Source organism: Eurosta solidaginis, chromosome 2 (assembly GCF_040869045.1).
Source record: "Eurosta solidaginis isolate ZX-2024a chromosome 2, ASM4086904v1, whole genome shotgun sequence".
Classification (NCBI taxonomy): domain Eukaryota; kingdom Metazoa; phylum Arthropoda; class Insecta; order Diptera; family Tephritidae; genus Eurosta; species Eurosta solidaginis.
This window is the reverse complement of record NC_090320.1, coordinates 45,179,981-45,203,561: the sequence shown is the minus strand read 5'-3', so window position 1 is coordinate 45,203,561 and position 23,581 is coordinate 45,179,981. Positions and strand designations below refer to the sequence as shown.

The following is a 23,581-nucleotide window of genomic DNA, read 5'->3' as shown; positions in this document are numbered from 1 at the left end:
CAACGTCACTTTGGCCTGATCAAAGTAAAATTTTCGCAAATTTGTACTCACAACAGGAAACTGCAAGCAGAAAGTTGGAACACAAACGTCAAACTGATGTACATCATTTAGTCATTCAACCATCAGTGAGACCCCCACAACTGGCATCGTTGCAACAATGTCGATATGTACCTATACATATGTATATACATGTGTGTAAGTATGAGTGTGTATTTGTTGAGTTGCATGTGTAAATGTAAGTAATGCATGCTTTGCATTTGACTTGGCCGACATTGACTTGTTGCTTTGAAATTATTTCATAGCTCAGCTAGCCAAAATTTTGTTGTAATCTTTCTACGTTAAATGGACGTCGGTGTGTAATGCTACTATTTTCCTGTGTGCAAATTTTTGATTCAATTACACACGCCAACTGCACAAGTCATCGCCTGCTGAGTAAAAAGCATGAAGGAGCATAAAGATCCAAAAAGTAACAGGAAAGAAAAACATGAATAAAAGCGTAAGTGAAGGACGAGTGGCATGAAAACTTTTCAACCAAATTTTCGCCGTTTTATTGAATAAAGTTTTGAAACAAAATATGAAAATAAGACAAATATAATTAAATATAAGACAAATTTTTTGCGCAGAAATTTAATGAAGTAGTTTTGAAGAATTTGTTCTCTTTTATATTTTTGCTGTAATAAACTTTATACAAATAAATGTATGTAAGTATGCATACATTTTTATATAAAAAGTTATTTCACTTATATTAAAAAAAAAATATAATTCAAAAGTTGAGCACATGTTACCTTGTATTAAATTATTGCCGCCTTACTCAGAGCGTTAGCGGTAAGAATACAAACACAAGGTTAGATTAAATGAATGCAATAAGATGTGTGAAGAATTCTTGTTAACTCGCATGTTTGTACAAGTACACCATTTTTTGTTCACGAAGCGAAGTTTTTGCTAAGGGCTTCTTTAATGTTGGATGGAATTGAAAACAATAGTTGATTACCAAAAGAATTTTTATAAAAACACGATAGCTGCCACAGAAAACAATTTAAATACAAAATTAGAAAAACAAATCAGGAAGAAAGTGGAAAAATATGGGTTAAGAACCAACGAAGATTGGTTGGTTAATAAAACCAATATTGACATACCTTAAGATTGCCAATGGATACTTTCAATGGAAAAAAAGTTCGCACTACCTAAAACAGGAAATACATTTTCACCAATACATGTCATTGCAGATCTAGAACAGACCATACAAACAATGGGCGATGAACGTGAAAAAGACACAGCTAGATGCAAGATCGCTACAAAAATTAACACTTTTAAACACAAAATCAAAAATGGTCCGAAGGAGAAAATTATACTGAAGGGGTTGAATACAAGAGAAAATTTATTAAAAAACACAACGAATCCATAATTATTACGAACGTTGATAAAGGGAACAAAACAGTGATAATGTGAAATGGGGAGTACACACTTAAAATGGAAGAACTACTTAACGACAGAAATACTTACAAAACCATTAAGGAAGACCCAACACAAAAATTACTAAGGAAAAACAACAGCATCGTCAACGAAATTTACAAGCATAAAAATATCCACTTCCGACAGAAATCACAATTGATGTGCACGGCGGCGACAGCACACGGACTACACGCACTGCCAAAAACACATAAAGAGAGTACACCTCTCCGTCCGATATCGCCGTCCGTTAACGTTCCGTGCTACAAACTCTCTTAATATATAAGTAAAATACTAAAAGAAGTGGTTTCAAAAATATACAATGTGCAAAACTCTTTTCAAATTAAAGAAAAGTTAAGTAATATCGAGATCAACGAAGAAGAAATCCTTATATCGTTTGACGTGGTCTCCGTTTTCGCAAATATTCCCACTCAACTAGCGATACGTACAATCATGCAACAATGGCAACCTTTTGAAAAGCACACGTCCCTCACGAGAACACAATTTTTAAAAGTGCTTGATTTCTGCTTAAGAGATAATAATTACTTCATCTATGATGGCAAATTTTATCAACAAATATACGGTATGCCCATGGGAAACCCACTTTCGCCCTCTGTGGCAGACATCGTACTTGACAAAATTATTGACGACAGCCTAGCAGCATTGAAATCCAAAGACATGAATAAATATGTAGATGACATATTAGCAATTGGTAAAATACAGGACGTGGAAAAAATATTAAAAACTTTGAATGCTCAACATAATAAAATCCAGTTTACTGCAGAAAGAGAAAATAACGCTAAAATATCCTTCCTAGATATAGAAATTATCATAAAAAATCGAAAAATTATAACGAACTAGTACGCAAAATCAATAGCATCGTCGATAATGATAAATTATCACTCGAATCATCCCTGGGCCCAAAAGAAAAATACTGCAATAAACTCAATTGAAAAAAATTTCAAACTCAGTAATCAGGAGTTCAGAAATGAAAACAGGCGAAAAATAAAAAACATACTCTATAAAAATGGGTACCCTAATGCAGTATCACAGATGCATATAAGAACAACAATAAACAAAATTAAAAATTATAATAGAAATGCAGCCACAAACAACGAACAAGAAAAGACAATATAAAGGAGAGTTGCATAAATACCAGGCTTAAAGGACAACAAAACATTGAAAAAAATAATGGACAAGAACAATACATGCTTTGCCTACAAGCCACTCTTAACACTTAATAAAATATTCACAAGAACAAAAGACAAAGTAGAGAAGGAACAACAACACAACGTCATATACGAAATAAAGTGCAATGGGAATATTGAAGAAAAGTGCAACAAAATATACATTGGCACAACAGAGAGAGCTTTGAGTATAAGAATCACCGAGCACAGAGCAGATGCCAAAAATGGAAAAAACTCAACTGCGCTTTCTCAACACTTAACAAATAAACAACACTCAGCTGATTTTGAAAATGTAAAAATTTTACATGTAGAAGGAAGAGAAAAAACAAGATAGACACTGAAAGGCCTTCGAATACAGCAAGGAATAAAAAAAGCTGTAAATTTTAAGAACGATGGGGACAATATTAGTTGTGCTTACCCCACGGCGATAAATGAAAATAAATAAAATAAATATTTCAGTAAATTAATATGTTTTAAGTGGAAAAATTGTAAAATATAATTAGTGTAAATGTTTAGTAGAAAATGCTAAATACTTTGTCGATGTTATGTTTATAAATTATTTTATGTTTTTTGTCCAATAAACAGACTTCCTGAGGAAGGTGCAAAATACCACCGAAACATGTCGAAGGAAAAAGAAAAAAAACTTGTTTTGTGCTTTAAAACTAACGGCCGAAAGGTCCATAAAACACAAAAGTGAACAAATTATTGGCCCAATAAATAAAATCAGAAAGGTTTGTTTGGTTGCTAATGAAGGAAAAGATTTTTTGCCCTTTCAGAGTGATTATAGTAGTGAAAACAATTTTTGACAAGGTTTTTTTTTCGGTACTAACAACTTTTGTGTCTTCATAACCATCCTAACGATTTTTTTTCTACTATTATAAATGAAGTAATTTTTTCTGTTATTTTTCCCCCTTTTTTGTCAATGAGGTAAACAAAAAAATTATTTTTGTCGGAATAAAAAAAATAGTTTTTTATTTTAATTTTTTTGGTGACCAAACAGAATTATTGAATTTTTTTTTTTAAATAATCAATAGAACGAGAAAATATATAGAATAGCAAATAGGACACGATACTAAAATGTAAATTTTTTTGTTTTTTTTTTATATTGAATGGTGTTATCTTTTGAAAACCAACCAAATATTATGTTTATTTTATGTTTACACTAAAGAATTTTTTTATAATCTTACATTTTTTTTTTCGAACCTTTGTTTTGCTAGTTCTTTTCTTTCATATTTCTTTGTTTTATTTGAACTTTGAGTGAAAGTTTTTTTTTTTATAGCCAGCAAAAGTAAGCTAATTTTGTAGTTATTTATTTCAAAAAATAAAAATAAAAATGCAGCAGATAAAAGTTGTTTTTTATTTTCTTTATATGAAGTCAGTTTAATGTTTGTCCGCATTTTTAATACAAATCTTGCAATCGATTATAAATAACTTCTCATCGACCTACAAACGTAAAACTTCACAGAAAGGTTCAGACACCGTGACAAAGCAACAAACGGAATACAAATTCCGGTAGGTGGCGCACGGATCGAAATAATTATGTAATAATTTGTAAATCTGGAATTTTGAAATCGATTTTTAAGTAACTTATCATATAGGTTAAGACACCGAGACAATGCAACGAAGGGTAAAATCCGTTAGGTGGCGCACCGATCGAAATAATTAAATCAGAATTTGGTAACTTCTCGATGAGCCAGAGACTTGAAGTTTCAAACTTAATTCAGTATAAAACATAATACAAAAAGTTTCGATGCGCCCCCACGAATTGGGATATTAAGAAAAATCGTACGGAACGGGGGGGGGGGGGGGGGGGTGATCTTCTTGCGATCTATTTTTAAGAGACTTCTCATTGTGCTACAATCTTGGAACTTCATCCACATACTCTCTTGTAGCAATTCAAGCTTGGCACGTATGAACAATTTTCAAGTAGCTTAAAAACTAATAGAGCTTGAACGTATTTGTCTGATATGTACTACATTGTATACATACAAGTATTGTATGCATTCTGAATTAATAAAAGTAAGTTTTTCACCTTGTAATAAATAAGGCACTACTATTTTCCATCTAGAACTAAAATGTCGAAAATAAGATGAAAATAAAAAAAATTTAAACATTTTCTTTATATGCATGGACAAAAATCAGCGGAAAATGTGTCGTTTTATAAAGAGATACTATTCTTCCTGAAATTTTGACATAGAAGTTGTAAAAATATTTATGAGAAATAAAAATATAAAGGTGGAGTGCAATTAAAGGAATTCATAAGTTGACTACATTTCTGCCAACTTTCCAATCCAAGTAACCACTTTTATATTTTTATTTCTCATAAATATTTTTACAATTTCAATGTCAAAATTTTAAAATCAAAGTTCAGAAGAATATGTCTTTACATAAGGACACATTTTTTTCTAATTTTTGTCCATTTATATAAAGGAAATTCTTAAAATTTTTTTATTTTCTTTTTTTGAACTATAAAAGACAACATAATTTTAATAGCCAACATATTTCCTTTTTTTTAATTTTTTTTTAGAAATTTGTTTCTATAAGCAACCGAAGGCTGAACTGGATAGAAATTGAGTGTGTTGATATGTGCAAATAGACAAAATTTAGTGCAGAACAACGGCTGCCGGGTCTGCTAGTTGTTAATATAAATTAAGAATATTCGTTTTTGATAGGCAATAAAACGAGAAAATAGAACGTAATGGTTGCCAAATATGCCAAACTGCAACAATATTTCTTATGATCTTCGAAAATATTGTCGGACAAACTTTAAATCTTAAATTTTACTGTACGTCAATTTTTTTTGTTTAATTCTAAATTTCAATTTTTATTTGGGAATTTTATGTATATATATCGCGACCGTCGTGGTGTGATGGTAGCCTGCTCCGTCTACCAAACCGAAGATCCTGGGTTCACGCCCCTGTCAAAGCAACATCAACATTTTAGAAACAAGTTTTTTCAATTACAAGAAAATGTTTCTAAGCGGGGTCGCCCCTCGGCAGTGTTTGGTAAGCACTTTGAGTGTATTTCTGCCATGAAAAGCTCTAAGTAAAAACTCATCAGCCTTGCAGATGCCGTTCGAAGTCGGCATAAAACAAGTGGGACCTAGGGTTCCACAAATTTGAAGGAAAAATTAAAAGGAGCACGACGCGATTTGGAAGAGAAGCTCGACCTAAAATCTCTTCGGATTCCATTTATTTTTTAATTTATGTATGTATATCGCTAAATTTTCTAGGTAGTTACGTTTTTAGAATGAAACAAAAAACTTTTCAAAATAAAAATAAATGTAAGGCGCGATAACCTCCGAAGAGATTTAAGGCCGAGCTTCTCTTCCAATTTGCGTCGTGCTCCTTTTAATTTTTCCTACAAATTGGCGGTACGGGACCTTTTTAAATGATACTAAATTTACAAGTTGCGAAAATTTCTAAACAGCTTCAAATTTAATGCTCTTTTTGCACTTAAGTCATTTTGCAATTAAATATATAAAACTATTTTTAAAACGCAAGCCAAAATCTTATTAACTAATTTTTAACTATCACCTTTAACAGCTATACTTATTCACACGCAAACATAGAAATTTGAAAAAACAAAAAACAAGTGTCAATACGACGTGACCTTCACGCAATTAACGCTTCCAAAACCACCCGCAAGCTTTAAAAGGCAATTAAACAATTAATGTTTGACAATATAAACATAAACAAATATGTAGAATTTATCTATACTTGATATATATGTACATTGTCACAGCGCACTATGGAAAATCGTAGAACAACTACTGATTAAAAATGGTTTTTTCGATGTTGCTACTGGCATGCTTTTTTTATTTCACTCAATAGATTAAGGACCAAACTCGTCTATAACATCGAAAAATTATACATATTATATGAAATGATTTTTTTACAATATCACAAACTTTAAGTTTTGATGGACGTCAATATTAAGCCCATTCCCTTCATTACTTTCAAATTGATTTTAATGTTATATGTTACAGGAAAAGGTGTTAGATATTTCTGGAAACCTCGTTTTTGAAGAATATGAAACAACAAATATGTTTTTATACTCAGTTGAGCAGAGCTCACAGAGTATATTAACTTTGATTGGATAACGGTTGCTGGCACAGGTATAAAGGAATCGAGATAAGCATAGACTTTCATATATCAAAATCATCAGTATCGAAAAAAAATTTGATTGGGCCAGGTCCGTCCGTCTGTCTGTCCGTTAACACGATAACTTGAGTAAATTTTGAGGTATCTCGATGAAATTTGGTATGTAGGTTCCTGGGCACTCATCTCAGATCGCTATTTAAAATAAACGATATCGGACTATAACCACGCCCACTTTTTGGATATCGAAAATTTCGAAAAACCGAAAAAGTGCGAAAGTCAAATTTTAACAAACAATTTTATATTTTTACTGTATATAAGAAAATTATGTCAACATTCAACTCCAGTAATGATATGGTGCAACAAAATACACAAAGAAAATAAAATTTCAAAATGGGCGTGGTTCCGCCCTTTTTCATTTAGTTTGTCTAGAATACTTTTAATGCCATAAGTCGAACAAAAATTTACCAATCCTTCTGAAATTTGGTAGAGACATAGACTCTATGACGGTAACTATTTTCTGTGAAAATGGGCAAAATCGGTTGAAGCCACGCCCAGTTTTTATACACAGTCGACCGTTTGTCCTTCCGCTCGGCCGTTAACACGATGACTTGAGCAAAAATTGATATATCTTTACTAAACTCAGTTCGCGTACTTATCTGAACTCACTTTATCTTGGTACAAAAAATGGCCGAAATCCGACTATAACCACGCCCACTTTTTCGAAATCGAAAATTACGAAAAATGAAAAAAATGCCGTAATTCTATACCAAATAGGAAAAAAGGGATGAAAAATGGTAATTGGATTGGTTTATTGACGCAAAATATAACTTTAGAAAAAACTTTGTAAAATGGGTGTGACACCTACCATATTAAGTAGAAAAAAATGAAAAAGTTCTGCAGGGCGCAATCAAACTTGGAATCTTGGCAGGAATACTGTTCGTGGTATTACATATATAAATAAATTAGCGGTACCCGACATATGATGTTCTGGGTCACCCTGGTCCACATTTTGGTCGATATCTCGAAAACGCCTTCACATATAGAACTAAGGGCCGCTTCCTTTTAAAACCCTCATTAATACCTTTAATTTGATACCCATATCGTACAAACACATTGTAGAGTCACCTCTGGTCCACCTATATGGCGATATCTGGAAAAAGGGTCCACATATAGAACTAGGGCGCACTCCCTTTTAAAATACTCATTAACACCATTCATTTCATACCCATTTTGTACAAACACATTTTGTCACCCCTGGTCCACCTTTAGAACTATGGCCGACTCCCTTTTAAAATACTTTTTAATACCTTCCATTTGATACCCATGACATACAAACACATTCCAGGGTTACCCTAGGTGTATTTTCCTACATGGTGATTTTTCGTTATTTTGTCTCCAAAGCTCTCAGCTAAGTATGTAATGTTCGGTTACACCCGAACTTAGCCTTCCCTACATGTTAATATTATGTTTATGTCTACCTTAAAATAATTGCAAAATTAAATATGGTGAAAAAAAGTTTTTTTAAATTTCATCGAGACTTTTGACAGTTGCCCGCGTTTACCCCTCGCTTTACATTTAATGTCGATTTATAGCCTAGCTATCCACAAACATAATCAAATAAAAAAAAGCTGCGGAAATTTGCGATTTTCGGAGTAACTATTAAAAATGTGATAAAAGTCAGAAAACGGAAAACCGCTCGCCATCTATTTGGGTTTTAAATGTTGCTGTGTACATTAATAGTTTGCGGTAAGTTTTGTATTTTTCATTGATATTAGGAAGTTTATCTCTTTTGCACTCATGTTGCGCGTGAAAATATTAATAAACAAGTTCCACACCAGAGAACAGCGCTGAATGATTCTTCTTTCATCTCAATAAAAATCCCAGTTTTCTCGATTGACCGTGAGGGTTGAATACAGCTTTAAACAATAAAAAAAGTAAAGCATTAAGTGCAGTTTTGCATAATATACCTACAATCCGAAACTTTGTTGACGGAGGATTTATGAATGTACACCTTAGGTAGGAAACTAACGAGGTTAAAAGCGATTATAACGGAATTTCCAAAATACCCTTTGTTTCAACGCGCTACTATGTCTACTTTCAAGTGTTTTAAACGTGAAAAAATACTTTCGTATATCGAAGGAGGAAACTCATTGGAGGCATTATCAACAGTTTAAAAAAAAAATATCATGTATCTGAAGAAAACTTATGTTTCATCCTCAGTGATTTTCAAAGACGTATTATTCATACTTTTAATTAACGATGGACAGAAGCTTCACTTCAAAAGGATACATTTTTAATGAAAAACAGTAATTGGTTAGAATAAGAATATTCAGTAACTTTACCGAAATCTGAAGACGTTACAACCGACTCCGTACCATCTACTTCTTCTGGAAAACGTGGGAGACCGTGCGTATCTTGTCCAGATTGGTCAGAATCCAGTAGAAGAAGAACAAATACATTGCTACTTAATTAATATGGATTTGAACACGTCTATAATGCATATCTTCAAGGGTTACGTTGGAGAGGAGAAGGAACAGAAGCTAAACTTGTGGAAACATTAGGTGCAGTGAAATAACTCCCAAATGAAATAACTCCCATGAAATAACTCCCAATGAAATAAGTCCCAATAAAAATGAAATCACTACCAACTGTAATAAATGAAATAACTCCCAAAGAAGGAAATGAAATAACTCCCAATATTTCCCAGTTATTCCATAATGAAACCACAAGTCCCAAAAAATGAAATAACTCCCAAATGAAATAAATCCCAAAAAAATTAAACATCTCCCAAATCAAAATTTGAAATGGCACCTTTATACTATATAATCAGTTACAATGAGATCTGAAAAATACAGCAAACTATTATGTACATATGTAAAAGTTACAATTACAAGAAACTTTAATAGTGTCGTCGAAGTAAACGTAATTTATTTTAAAAAATTGCATTTTTTTCATGAAATTAACATAATTTATTAAAAGTAAAAAATAAAAGGAACAAGTCTGCGTAGAACACCTTTCTGCATAGGCGGCCTTCGGCCGTGCTTATAAAATATAACCCTGGGCTACGCCATGCCAAGTCCGGGTGTGTGGTATAACCGTGGCGGTAGCCCGCTTATGCAGAAAGGTGTTCTACGTAGAATTATTGTGCATCGCGCGCTTTTTTATTCCAAATTTTCTATTTTTTTGTAAAATAAATGAATAGAGTTAAATAAGAAAGTTCCATTTTCTTCGTTGGTACTATTTAAAAAATTCTCATTCGTTGGAACAATTTAAAACATCTGATACCACCAAGCAAGCAGTGAATTAGATAAAATGGCTGTATGCTTGTGTTCGCGGAAAGTAAACAAATAAATCATTAAATTTTATAATAACACGCAAATTTAAACAAGTGAAAATAGTTGATTGTGGTTTTATAAACATTATAAAGTGTACTTATGTATAAAATTCTTGTGAAAATGTTCGTATGTAGATAAAAAGTGACTAATTACTAGTAAATTGTTAATAACATTTAAAAATTACTTACTGATTCTCGTTAGGGAACTCCTGGGAACCTATGTGCAAAATTTCAAAGTTCAAACCCTTTTGGTTTACGAATAAAACCAATTGGTCCCTTAATGTATAGCCGACTCATAGAAACTGTTAGAAGAACGTCATAGTTTGATAAAATTGTATTTTTAAGAAAATGAAATAACTCCCAACAAAAATGAAATAACTCCCAATGCCTGAATTACAAACAATGAAGTAAGTCCCAATAAAAATGAAATAACTCGCAATCTCAAAAAATTATGAAATAACTCCCAAAAAAATTTTATTGGGGATTATTTCATTTGGGAGTTATTTCATTATGAAATAATTACCAGCAAAAATTATGAAATAAGTCCCAATGAATTGGGAGCTATTTCATAATGAAATAAGTCCCAATTTGTACGGAAAATATTTTGGAGTTATTTCATTTTTTTGTTGGGAGTTATTGCATTTGGGAATTATTTCACTGCACCGAAATATTAAGGTTTGCTGACATTGAAAATAAAACCTTATTCTCGAGTCTCATAGAAGACGCAAGGCAGACAAAAATGTTAACGGATGAAAAAGCATTGAGCGTATTTATTGACTTGGATTTAACGAAAGCACAATATTTGTACTACGGGACAAATGAACGATTTGACTAAAGTGACTGCTAGGCCTAAAAATGAAGATTCTTATTAATATGGACTGTCTACTTTACACGCCTGGATTCGTTGTATGGAAATGATTTTACATATTTCCTATAATCTGTGTTTCCAAACATGGTGAGCCACAAGCGAAGAAAGGAAACGACTAAAGCAAGAGAAGAAAACCCTGGTACAAAAACGATTCCGTGAAGAGCTAGGATTTATTATCGACAATCCAAGGCAAGTAAGTGGTAATACTAATGACGGTAATACTTCCAGAATAATTTTTCACAATTAATGCTGCTCTGCTGAAATTACAGGAGTGGATATACATTTAATTAAACGACTTTACATAATTCTGCAATCCCTTTCAATGATAAATGCTGAAATATGTGGCAGTTATGCTATGGAGACTGCCAGAATCTATGTGAGCAATTATGAATACCACTACATGCCATCTTCAGATCACAAAATTTTGATTCATGGAGAAAGTGTCATAGAGCATTTTGAAGTACTGCCTATTGTTAAACTTTCGGAAGATGCACAAGAATCCCGTTATAAGGATTATAAAAAATTTCGTTTACATCATGCTAGAAAATGATCAAAATCCGCTACAAACGAGGACGTATTTCATACTCTTCTTTATACTTCAGATCTATACATAACCAGCATTAGAAAAGTGTATACTAAAAACGTGAAGGAACTTGATGAAGACACCTTAGGTCTTTTGAAAGTGAACGAATTTATTTTAGATCCTGAAGTTCATCAGGTATAAATAACATAATAAACATATGTATATGTACAATAACAATAGTAAACATTACAATTAATTAATTAATCTGTGTTCAATTTCAATCACAATTTTTTTATGTTTTTATACCTTTCATGAACATGAAATGGTATATTAACTTTGGTCCGATGTTTGTAACGTTCAGAAATATAGAAGATAGACTCACCATTAAGTATACCGAATTGATCAGGGCGATGAACTGAGTTGATATATCCATGTCCGTCTGTCCGTCCGTCTGTCTGTTTGAACGCAAACTAGTCCCTCAAATTTTGAGATATCTAAATGAAATTTGGCACAGGGATGTAGTTTTGTATTATATTAGACATTTGTCGGATACGGTAGGATCGGACCACTATAACATATATCTCCCATACAACCGATCGTTCAGATAAGAGGATTTTGGTCATTCCTGCCGCAATTTAGAAAGTATAAACGTGAAACTCGGTTATATATATTCTAATACACCATATAAGATTTTCTGAAAAAATAACTTTGATCGGAGCTATATATAGTATATATCCCATACAACCGATCGTTCAGATAGAAAGATTTTTGGCCATTTCTCCCTTAATCTAGAAAGTATAAACATGAAACTCGGTTATATATATTTTAATATATCATAGCAGATTTTCTGCAAAAATCACTTTGATCGGAGCTATATATAGTATATATCCCATACAACCGATCGTTCAGATAGAAATATTTTTGGCAATTTCTCCCTTAATTTCCAATATAAAAACGTTAAACTTGGTAATATTTATTCTAATATATCATAGAAGATTTCATGAAAAAATCATTTGGATCGGAGCTACATATAATATATATGCCATACAACCGATCGTTCAGATAGAAAGATTTCTAGCCATTTCTCCTTTAATTTAGAAAGTATAAACATGAAACTCGCTGATATATATTTTAATATATCATAGAAGATTTTCTGAAAAAATCACTTTGATCGGAGCTATATATAGTATATATCCTATACAACCGATCGTTCAGATAGAAAGATTTTTGACAATTTCTCCCTTAATTTCCAATATAAAAACGTTAAACTTGGTGATATTTATTCTAATATGTCATAGAAGATTTCCTGTAAAAATAATTTCGATCGGAGCTATATATAATATATATCCCATACACCCGGTCGTTCAGATAAGGGGTTTTTTGCCATTTTTTATTTTATATTTATCTTAAAAGTCGTTTAGGTATGTACATGTGTTCACTATATATTTCTTATCTTATACATCCGATTATTTGGGGATTATGAACGGGAAAAGATTATTGTTCAGCCCCATTCATGAAAGGTATCAAGTCTTGGGCACAGCCGAAGACATTCCCCTCATTACTTGTTATTATTCAAAGTGACTTGTATTTTGATGTAGTATTTGATATTTGGTTTTTGTAGGCATAAAATAATAGTATTCATGGTTAAAAAATAAATATTGGATATTTTAAATAACTTTGAATTTCTTTTACCTTTTAAGGTATGGTTTTAAATTAAGGCATAATAAATTATATTCCATTTGAAGCCATATACCCTATTCTATATATGTGCAAAATTTTAGAACATAATATTGAGAAACAAAAAAGTTATTGATTTTTAATCAGAAACAGGCCTTTATTTTCCATAGTGCAGCGTGGCGGTTACTTAAAGGGTTATTAACATTTCTAGGCATGTGCGTATATTTACATACATATAAGTACGTAAGCATATATGTGTTTCATATACCTGCGCGTTTATTCTTATCAGAAAATGGTATGAGCGCAGTAAATTGCTTCCGTGCTTTCTTAGTCGTACAGAACTGAGAAATACCTTTACACCCTTCCTAAAATTACCGCACCACCTAACTGCAAAAAGCACACTCACATACATACTAGTAGCAATCAGAATTAAAATTTAACTCACCCACTCAACATTTTATTATAATTGTCAAGCCTTTGAATACGTGTTTATAGGGTTTGCGCTCATTCTCTCACCTTTGTTCTTACTCATTTTGTGCAAATTGCTAATTAAAAATGGCTATATTAAATTAGTCGAGTTATCAGACTCTATACGTGAGGAGGGATAGAGACCCTAACCGCGTGAAGGTGTTTTAAGCGACAACAACAACTAAAAAATATTGTATCGGGTTGTGGTTGATAACGAAGCAAACTTAACTCTTAACAATTTAGCCGAAATAATAGAAATTTTTGTGATGGTTGTTGGAGGTGTTTTATCAAACGTGTTTTAATGTGATTGGTTCGGTAATTTCACATTTCTTGACAATTTTATAAATAAATATCTACTGCTTTACGTGAAAATATCTTCTGTGTTTTGGACTACAAAAGCTCAGCTTTACTTCGACAGCATCAAAGTAAAGCGAAAGAAACTCTAATTATTCATAATTTAGACAAATCCAATATGACGCCATTACGCGTAAAAAGTGAATAACCATACACTCACACACATATACCTAGATATATAGCAGAGTGATAAGAAACTTAAATTTAAACAAATTTTATTTACCACATTATCGCAAACAGATAAAAGACAGCACAAACAAATGGGGCATTCTATCTCAAACCAATTAATGACCCGAATCGAATATATTATATTTTGTATGTTATGTACATCCAGGCATCGGGGTTAAGCCCTAACAGGTGTAACTTTACCCGCAGCAAATAATTTCGTGCTTTTTGAGAAAAGCTTCGTCGTCTTTCCAACGGTAACAACAGATATTGACAAGTTATGGTTTTGTTATCGGATGGTTATGCATATCGATTTGTTATCGCCGATTTATAATCGACATATTATCGCCTAGTCATTGGCTTCTTATTGGTTTTTTTATGGACGTGATGTGTTATCGATTTTATTGAAGCCAATAACAATCGATAACTTTTTTATAAAAAGTTTACAACGCTTCAAAGCTTCTCGATAACAAATTAATAGCTTTCCAATACCAACTCGATAACATGTCGAAAATAAAGTGGTAACAATTCGATAAAAATTCGATCTCTTTTAAGTAATTTTTTGACAGCATGTCGATAAATTTATGATAACTTTTCTAAAATAAATCGATAGCTTTTCGAAACAATATCGAAAACTTTTTGATAAAAACATCGATAACTTCTCTACAACTTTTTTTTATATTGACGATACCTTTGAGACAATAAATCGACAACTTTTCGAAGAACCGATAACTCGTCATTAAGAAATCGGGAACTCATTTGTCCCATGCCTCTTTTTTGCAGAGAAAATTAAAAAGGAGCAAGACGAAAATTTCCAAAGCAGCACGACCTTAATCCTCGGAGGTAAATCGTACCAAGTAGTTATATATTTGACTTATTGACTTTTGTTGTGTGTTAACACATGCCGCTCATAAATGCATTTTTTCGACAACAAATCGAAAGCCTTTCGATGAAAAATTAATAACATGCTGACAAAAAATCGATAATATTTTAATCACTAAATGATAACTCTTTTCATAATATATAGATAACTTTTCGATAAATAACAATTGACTCTCGCTGGGTACTACCATACATGTTTAAGAGAAGGAACAATCGGTCTGAAGCTAGGAGGGATAACTAAGTCAATTGTGGTTACTGGGCGATGACCTCAAGGGAATGAACTCTCTTCTTATTTGTGCACCATAGTATAGATGACCTTTTTCAGTAACTGAAATCCATTTTATTTGACATGCAAGAGTATGCCGATGACTTAGAAATCTGCATCCAAGGTATCCATGAGGCAACAATATCCAATCGCACGCAAAAAGCCCAGTGCCGTTGTGATACCTATGGGCTATGAGTCCTAACAAAACTGCCGCCACACGGAGAAAAAAAAACTACCCATGCCAGAACCATCCCTGGGTGGCACCAAAGTAAGACAAATATTTAAGGGTTACACTGGACAAAACCCTCACGTGGAATACTCATCTAGATGCTATCTTCAACAAAGCAACAAGTGCCTTATACGCCTGTACCCGACTCAATGGAAAAACATGGCGACTAGCTCTTAATATGGCATACTGGATATTTAATACTGCTACGAAACCAATAGTCTCATATGCATCCTTTTGTGGCCCATGACCGACAAAGGGCAAAGAACTGCAACGACTTGTTTATATTGGCATAATGGGTGTGATGCATTTTGTGCCTCACGAATACCTCCCTCAAGAGCGGAAACATGAAAAATTTCATATGACTTTTCGTATTGCAGCTACATGATTTCTATAGAGAATTTTGAAGTGTCCATTGTAGACAGTAGTCTTTGGAAAGCAAGGAATCCGTGTACTGACCCTAACTTCATAGTCTGGTCCATAAAAATAAAAAAAATAAATTTAAGGCGCGATAACCTCCGAAGAGATCTAAGGCGGAGCTTCTCTTCCAATTTGCGTCGTGCTCCTCTTGATTTTCCCTACAAATTGGCCGGACGGGACCTACATGTTTTATGCCGACTCAGAACGGCATCTGCAAGGCAGATGAGTTTTCACTGAGAGCTTTTCATGGCAGAAATACACCCGGAGCGCTTGCCAAACACCGCCGAGGGGCGACCCCGCTTAGAAAAATTTTTTTCTAATTGAAAAACCTTATTTCTAAAATTTTGATGTTGCTTTGCCCGGGAGTTGAACCCAGGGCATACGGTGTGATAGGCGGAGCACGCTACCATCACACCATCGTGGCTGGTCCATAGAAGGATCTAAATTGGATAACGGGAAAACGGGATCTGGAATCTGTAGGCCGAACAACAAAAAATCGATGCCTATAAGATGTGGTGGAAAACGTCCCAGAAGAGGCTTATTCTCGAGCAGTAACCTCAATTGCGGAGAACCGATTTTAAAGAAACTGAAAACAATGCTTGGGCCCAAGTACCTTCAATAAGTACAAAAATAAAAGTAAAGCGCGATAACCTTCGAACAGATTTTAGGGCCGAGCTTCTCTTCCAATGTGCGCTGTACACCTCTTTTTAAATGTTTCCTACAAATTAGCGGGACGCAACCAAAACCTTTGGGAAATGTCTGTATCATTTATACAACAACAATGTCTAACCGAATTCTCTGTTAAGTCAACTGCTCCAATAACAATCCTTAGACAGCTGCACGAAATAGGTAGGGGCAAGCCGAGTTCAGTAGCAGGTGTTGTTATCCCAACAGCTGATTGCTTCTTCTTTTACAACAATATATTTTAACGAATTTACTGCAATTCCTCTTATTTGCAACCTTGTACTAACGTTCGTATCACTAAACTGTTGAATAAATAACTCCAATATTCAATAATGCAAAATCGCCTTTATTAAAGTACTTCACAACCAATAGCTTGCTTAAATCGAACTGATCGTCGCGCCTCTACTGTTGGCGCTTTTATACTCTGTGATTTCTCGTTGGCATACTTCTAGGCTTTTCCAGAATTTACTTAGTTACTGCCATATAATTATAACTACAGATGCACGCGTATAGCTTCTCATATGCGCGTGTATTTCTGAGCGACACTTCCACAATTATAATTGCATACTTTTGGGAGCATCTCAGATAAGATATCTGCATGTGTTTGTGCGTCTCTTCTCCGATGCGTGTACGTACATATGTGTAGACATAATGATTGATCTATTGATGTGCATATAAGTCACTGCTTAGCATCGGCTTAGAGATGATAGTATCCCTTAGTGCTGTTAATATTCGTTACAATATCAACTCATCGATTGCAATGAAAATTTTCTTTTGGCTTGACATTGTTCTGCAAAGCGAGCTGGTTGTTTCGCTTTGCCATCACCTTGTATAAATTCACCTTGGGTACGGATCAAGGTGAATCCATACCAGGTGGTGGCAAAGCGAATTTAACTAATTCGCCGTGCTGAATAATAAATTTTTTGTACAAAGGGCTGTATGGAAAATAATCAAGAAGAAGCAATCAGCTGTTGGGATACAACACCTGGTACTGAATTCGCCTTGGGTACGGGATAAAAAAAAAAATGTTAACAAAAAATTTTTATTTTTCCTACAAATCGCCGACTCCGCTGAGCATCTGATGGTTTTCGTTAAATGAATTCGGTGAAATGCTGTTCACAAAAAAAATATAATCGGGGTGTTTGCATAACCACATTCGAGAGCCGACACCGCTTAGAAACACTTTTTTTCTAATAAAAAAAAAACAGACCTGAGAAAACTTTTATTGAAGCAAGGACTTTTAGTATGGTAGTCGATCACGCTAGCATTTGACCAAAATGGCTGAAACAACATTTTTGAATTTGATTTTCTTCTTAACAATTTTGAATAAGATGACACTGATACATTTCGTTTTGTATGGAAAGACCAGCATGTATATACATATGTTTCATTATTAAAAAAATAAATAAATATTTATTAACAAATAAAATGAAAACAGAGGAGTTAACGAGTGTTCCTTAGGTGTGAAAAGTAAATTAAAAAAGGTGACAATAATACATTTTGCAGATTTCATATGAAATAAAACAATGGTGCTAATTAAGCAATAATACTTTAACCTTATTGCATGAATTAAAGCAGTATTAAGTGTAGCTCTAAGCTAAAACTACAAAGCAAGCAATTAAATGTATGAAAAGCTAATAATAAGTGACATCTGGTTTCGCCTTGACTCATAAATATAAAATAATTTGAAGATAAGGTAAAATGTGGCGTGGCGCAAGTTGACGTGTTTCTTTATTCACTTTGTTAATTTTTATTTTTTGTTTTTCGTTTTAAGTGCAAGCAAAAAACTAAGTGAAATGATATATTTGATTCCTTTAGAAAGTTACAACAACACATAAGATATACAGTGCAACAACAATGGCTTGCTTTCCACGCTTACGCGCTTTGAATCGCACAAAAGCAAGTTTTACGCCAGCAGAGGATACAAATAAAGAAACGTTGCTCAATAATGAATCAAATACGGTGGTAAGTTCTATACGAATAAACTAAAATTAACTAAGAAGAAGAAGAAAAAAAGAAACAGCTATACAAACCGAATGTCAACGTTTAGTGAAAAACGTCTTCTGGCTCCTGCGAGTTACATACTTTGCAAAGAAGAGTTGATCAGCCCAATTCTAAACGAAAATTCCGTGCGAGTTTTTTCCCTTCTCCCATTCCTCTTATTCTAAATAAAAATTCCTTGTGAGTTTTTTCACTTCTCCCTTTCCTCCTATTCTGAACAATGTTCGAAAAAGCGGAAACCGGTTATGGGAGAAAAGTAGGTATTATGAATGTGAGGGAGAGGGAGATTTTTCTGCCATTTCATAGGAGTTTTATCACTAGTTAAATTAAAGGGAATGCATCAAAATAGTAAAAGGAAATTGGTAATTTTAAGAAAGAACACTTATTTGTACAAATTTGTGCTAAATTATGTATTTACATTCTACCACAATATTCTCACTGTTAATACAACGACAACAACAACCACAATATTCTTTATTTTAAGTCGAAAAATATATCATTAGCAACGGAAGAGCTCTTCGCATATTTGATGCAGCCATCCAGAAATTGCGCAAGGATTTTTTAAGAAGGCTTAAATAGATTTTGGCATATGACGAAAATCGAATTCAACTCGACTTGGCCGCCAGAAAATTGCTTTGCAGAATGAATGCAGGCAACTCCGGCGGATTTGTGTTATCCGCCGGTCTTCTTTTTATGCTCCTCTGTTGATGTTGCTGTGGCACCAATTCATTACTCATTTCAGTGAATACCACATGAAATGCAATAATGTGCATTGTTTATACCTTATTTCTTAATTTCAAACAAATTGGAAACAATAATTAAACTTTACAATTTTTTAAACAAAATAAGAAATGCGCAACGAAATTTCAATTGACAAAACAGCTGACTTCGAAAATTCGAAATTCCTATTCCACAATTATTCTTCTCCCTAGGAGAAAAGAATTGGAGGAATTTTTCCGCGGGAATAAAAAAATCCGCGAGAACAAAATTCCGCGAGAATATTTAGAATTGGTCTGGATATGTTTTTATAGATTCTTGCGTTTAGATTCAGCAAACCTCCACGTGCCCGGAGAATCAGCCTGGCTGCATATGCACTGTAATCATCAGTGAAATAGATACTCTCCAACGGCACAAAGGCCGGGGAAAGGTCGTGTGTAGTAGACTTCGGAGCCATTTTGAGGAACCTATTTGTATTATACTCAGCTAAGCGTTCTAATAGCGAGGAAGTGAAGGACTGTATATTAGCTGATGGCAATTGCGTAATGAAGGGTAGATTGACGGTGTTAGCAAGTTCTTTCCAAGTTGTTATCCAAGAAATCCCTAGGTTCGAAATCTCCTCTGCTAGAATAAGCGGGAGTCTGTCATTTGATAGGCTAAAGCAGTGGGCGATATAGAGCATGTGCAGACAAAGCGTATGTAAATATAGGAGCTGCAAGCCTGTTTCCAGATGCAACATTCAAACTATTCGATACGTTTTCGATAACAAATCGAAAGCAGGCTGATAACAAATTGATGGCACTCCGATAACAAATTAATACATTTTTTTAATAAAATCGATGACTTTTTGATATTATTTATTTTCACTCGCTGATCGAAATATTTTCGATAACATAACTTTTTTATATTATATCGATAGCTATATATAAATAAACAGCCGATAACTTTTCGATAATAAATTCATAACAAGCCGATTGGTAGCAAGCGAAATCGACAATTTAATATTTTATTATCTGCTTATTGCCGATATCGAATTATATAAATTTGTTATTGACGAGTTACATATCGATTTTATATTGATATTTTATCGGTACCTGTTTCATAACAAATCGATGAGTCGTCGCAAACACCCCGATAACACTAACTAATTGGTAAGATTTCGATAGTTAATCTATATTTTTGAAATAACATATAAATATTTCATTGAAAAATATATAATTTTTCATACGTTTTTGATAAAAAACTGACAACTTAAAAAAATCGATGACAATCGATAATACGCCGATTAAAAGTTTTAAGGTACTTCGCTAACGAATTCATAATTTGTTAACGAAATATTGATAACATTCGCATTGGTAACATGTCTATAATTTTTATGTATAATCAGTAAAAATCGATAACTTTGGTAAAATAAACCGATAAATTTTCAATAAAAAATCGATTGCTCGATAATCGATAGCTAGTTACCTTCTTTTGAATAAAATCTACACTCTTTGAACTGGATGCGGAAGCATCGAAGCACGTAGGAAGGAAAATAATAATTTTATAACAATAATTTCATTTTTAGTATTAAATTTTTGTTATACGTTGTCGGTAACACACCAAAAACAAACCGATAGCACGTCGATAAGAAATGTATAACACGCCCACAAACCGATAAATAATCGAAAAACAAACGTTAGTTGTTTAGTAACTAATTGATAACAACCCATCCGGCTTCGACTCCGGCTGCGATTTTGAGGTCTAATCTTTCCTTTCCTTATACTTGTTTTCATACCACTTCCGAAGACTACCTTTACGCTTACACTTACCTTACGCTTACATTCTGAATTCCTCCATACCGTGAGTAAATAAATAAATTAAGCTAAGTGAGTAAATACGTTTACACAGCAAAATATAGCAGTGCCTACTTGAGGGGCTCCTTTTGTACTAACTCCCATCGGTTAGGTCTATAAGTAGAATATCCAGATGGTTTTAAGTAAGGTTCCGATGCTAGGCTTTTAGAGGTTATCATGAATTCAAAGACCGACATTACCGTCGCAGAGGAAACGTCACTCAGTTTTTGTGACACCTGGCTTAAGAGAAATAATTATAATACCTATGTTGTTTTGTTGTAGAAAATATACATCACGCTTGAGATCATCACATGAGGCAACCTTTATATTTTGCTACTCACTTCATGTTAAATTAGGAAAAAAAATAAAATGTTTGTCCCCGTCATGATATGAAATTTACGGTTGGCATCTGTAATCAAAGTTTTCATCTGAGTCTTGTTATTTGATGAACTTTTAACTAAGGGCCCTCCCTTTCTACAATCGGCACATTGAGCCGAAGTTATATCACCTTCGCCAGTTTAACGTTGGCAGACCTCACTCCGGTACCAGGATCAGCATAAAAATATACACTAAGCTGCTTGATTGTCTTCTTATAAAAATAAATACGCGTCGTGATTGCACCAGTGTCCTGAACTAGCGCTTTTTAAAAGGTCGAAATAAAATAAAATAAAAAAAATAAATGTACGGCGCGATAACCTCCGAAGAGATCTAAGACCGAGCTTCTCTTCCAATTTGCGTCGTGCTCCTCTTGATTTTCCCTACAAATTGGCCGGACGGGACCTACATGTTTTATGCCGACTCCGAACGGCATCTGCAAGGCAGATGCGTTTTCACTGAGAGCTTTTCATGGCAGAAATACACTCGGAGCGCTTACCAGACTCTGCCGAGGGGTGACCCCGCTTAGAAAAATTTTCTTCTAATTGAAAAACCTTATTGTTAAAATTTTGATGTTGCTTTGCCCGGGGTTTGAACCCAGGGCATACGGTGTGGTAGGCGGAGCACGCTTCCATCACACCACGGTGGCCGCCAAGGTCCCAATATCGCACCGAAAATTTGCCTTGTGACCGCTTATATATGAACACCTTTATGTGCAAGGAAAAAATGCCTTTATAATTGACCGCTCTTGACTTCATACAGATCCACAACGCCGAAAATGACAAGTGGCGCGAAGAGAAATATTTCACAGCCTTAAAAAAGAATGTGAGGTGCATGTGAGTGTTATTGTAAAGCGAAGAGAGAAGAGAGGTATCTACTTAAAAAAAAACAAGAAGTCGAACGGAAAGGAAAATTTTCTTAAATTCGCATTAAAATTCGGCATTTGTGCTCTCAATTGGCACTAGTTATCCCGAAGAAAAATGTGAGGGTGAGTGACTGGGAGTGAGTAGGAGTGGGAGTAGCAGTGGTGTGGAGTGGAAGGTTGAGAGGTTGTGGGAGTGGTGGTGGTAGTGGGATTGGGAGTGGTAGCGGGAGCGGGAAGGAGATAAATACAATAAGGGAGCGAGATTCACTTCTTAAATGTATGCAAACCAATTTTCGGGCAGGACAAAGTCTGCCGGGTACACTAATTCAATATAATTTTCTACTTCAAGTTTTCCAAATACTTTTACAATTTTCCATATTAAACTTCTTGCTGTGTACTATATCGGCAATATCTACTAAATGTTTGAACAATAATTATAAGATAAACGTATCAGTATAAAACACTAGTGCTGATCAATCAGTTATTTGTCTGTGCTCTTAAAACCCAACAAACATTTTTCTTCATTTATGGGAGCTCACGCTTAGCTCTTTGATGAGTTCGATTTATGTACATTACTACAAATGCTGATACAGACTTATTTATACTTAGTACAGGTAAACTTAGATATGATATCTGATTTATTGTCCAAATTAAACCAATTATTATTCGCCCGATGACGTTGCTATCACATATAATACACACCTTCATTTATATTAGATAATTATTCTTAACCTTATCTTGATAGCGGTGTGGCAACAATTGCCATTGTAGATTGAGATATGAAATTGGTTATTTAGATTTAAATTTGAGCAGTAAAAATAACAAAATTTAATCAGTTCTTACCTCAGCTAAATTCATCAGATTGACATGACTATGGTCTTTAAGATTAAAGAGAGCAGAGATCATAAATAACGGTACCCGAAACCATTAGCCACTAGTTGTCGATTTACTATCGAAAAAAATATCGCTTTGTTATCGTAAATTCTCGATTTGTTAACGAAAAAATAGCTATTGTTTATGGAAAGGTTTTTATGTTATGCTAAAGAAAAGCTATTGCTTTGTTATCGAAAAAATATGGATTTTTTATGGACTACTTTTCAGTTACAATTCGATTTGTTTTCTATAAATTTTCTATACCAAAAAGACAAATTTCATATCAAATCAATATTTTCTATATGAACAC

General features: G+C 33.7%; 1 protein-coding gene across 9 annotated transcripts in view; it reads left to right on the top strand.

Annotated features, from left to right (window-relative positions):
- Nucleotides 1-13,705: 13,705 nt before the first annotated feature.
- The window catches only part of LOC137239645 (cGMP-dependent protein kinase 1), a 48,937-nt gene continuing 39,061 nt past the window's right edge, over nucleotides 13,706-23,581 (top strand). The window contains exons 1-3 of one of the 9 annotated variants that reach the window (XM_067765186.1): nucleotides 13,706-13,924; nucleotides 14,204-14,385; nucleotides 18,380-18,570. In XM_067765186.1, the coding sequence (XP_067621287.1) occupies nucleotides 18,463-18,570 (108 nt within the window). In that variant the 5' untranslated portion in view covers nucleotides 13,706-13,924; nucleotides 14,204-14,385; nucleotides 18,380-18,462. Of the gene's footprint in view, nucleotides 14,386-14,911; nucleotides 14,972-18,188; nucleotides 18,302-18,379; nucleotides 18,571-23,581 lie in introns of those variants that run through there. The other 8 variants (XM_067765180.1, XM_067765187.1, XM_067765183.1 and 5 more) reach the window with 8 other exon arrangements.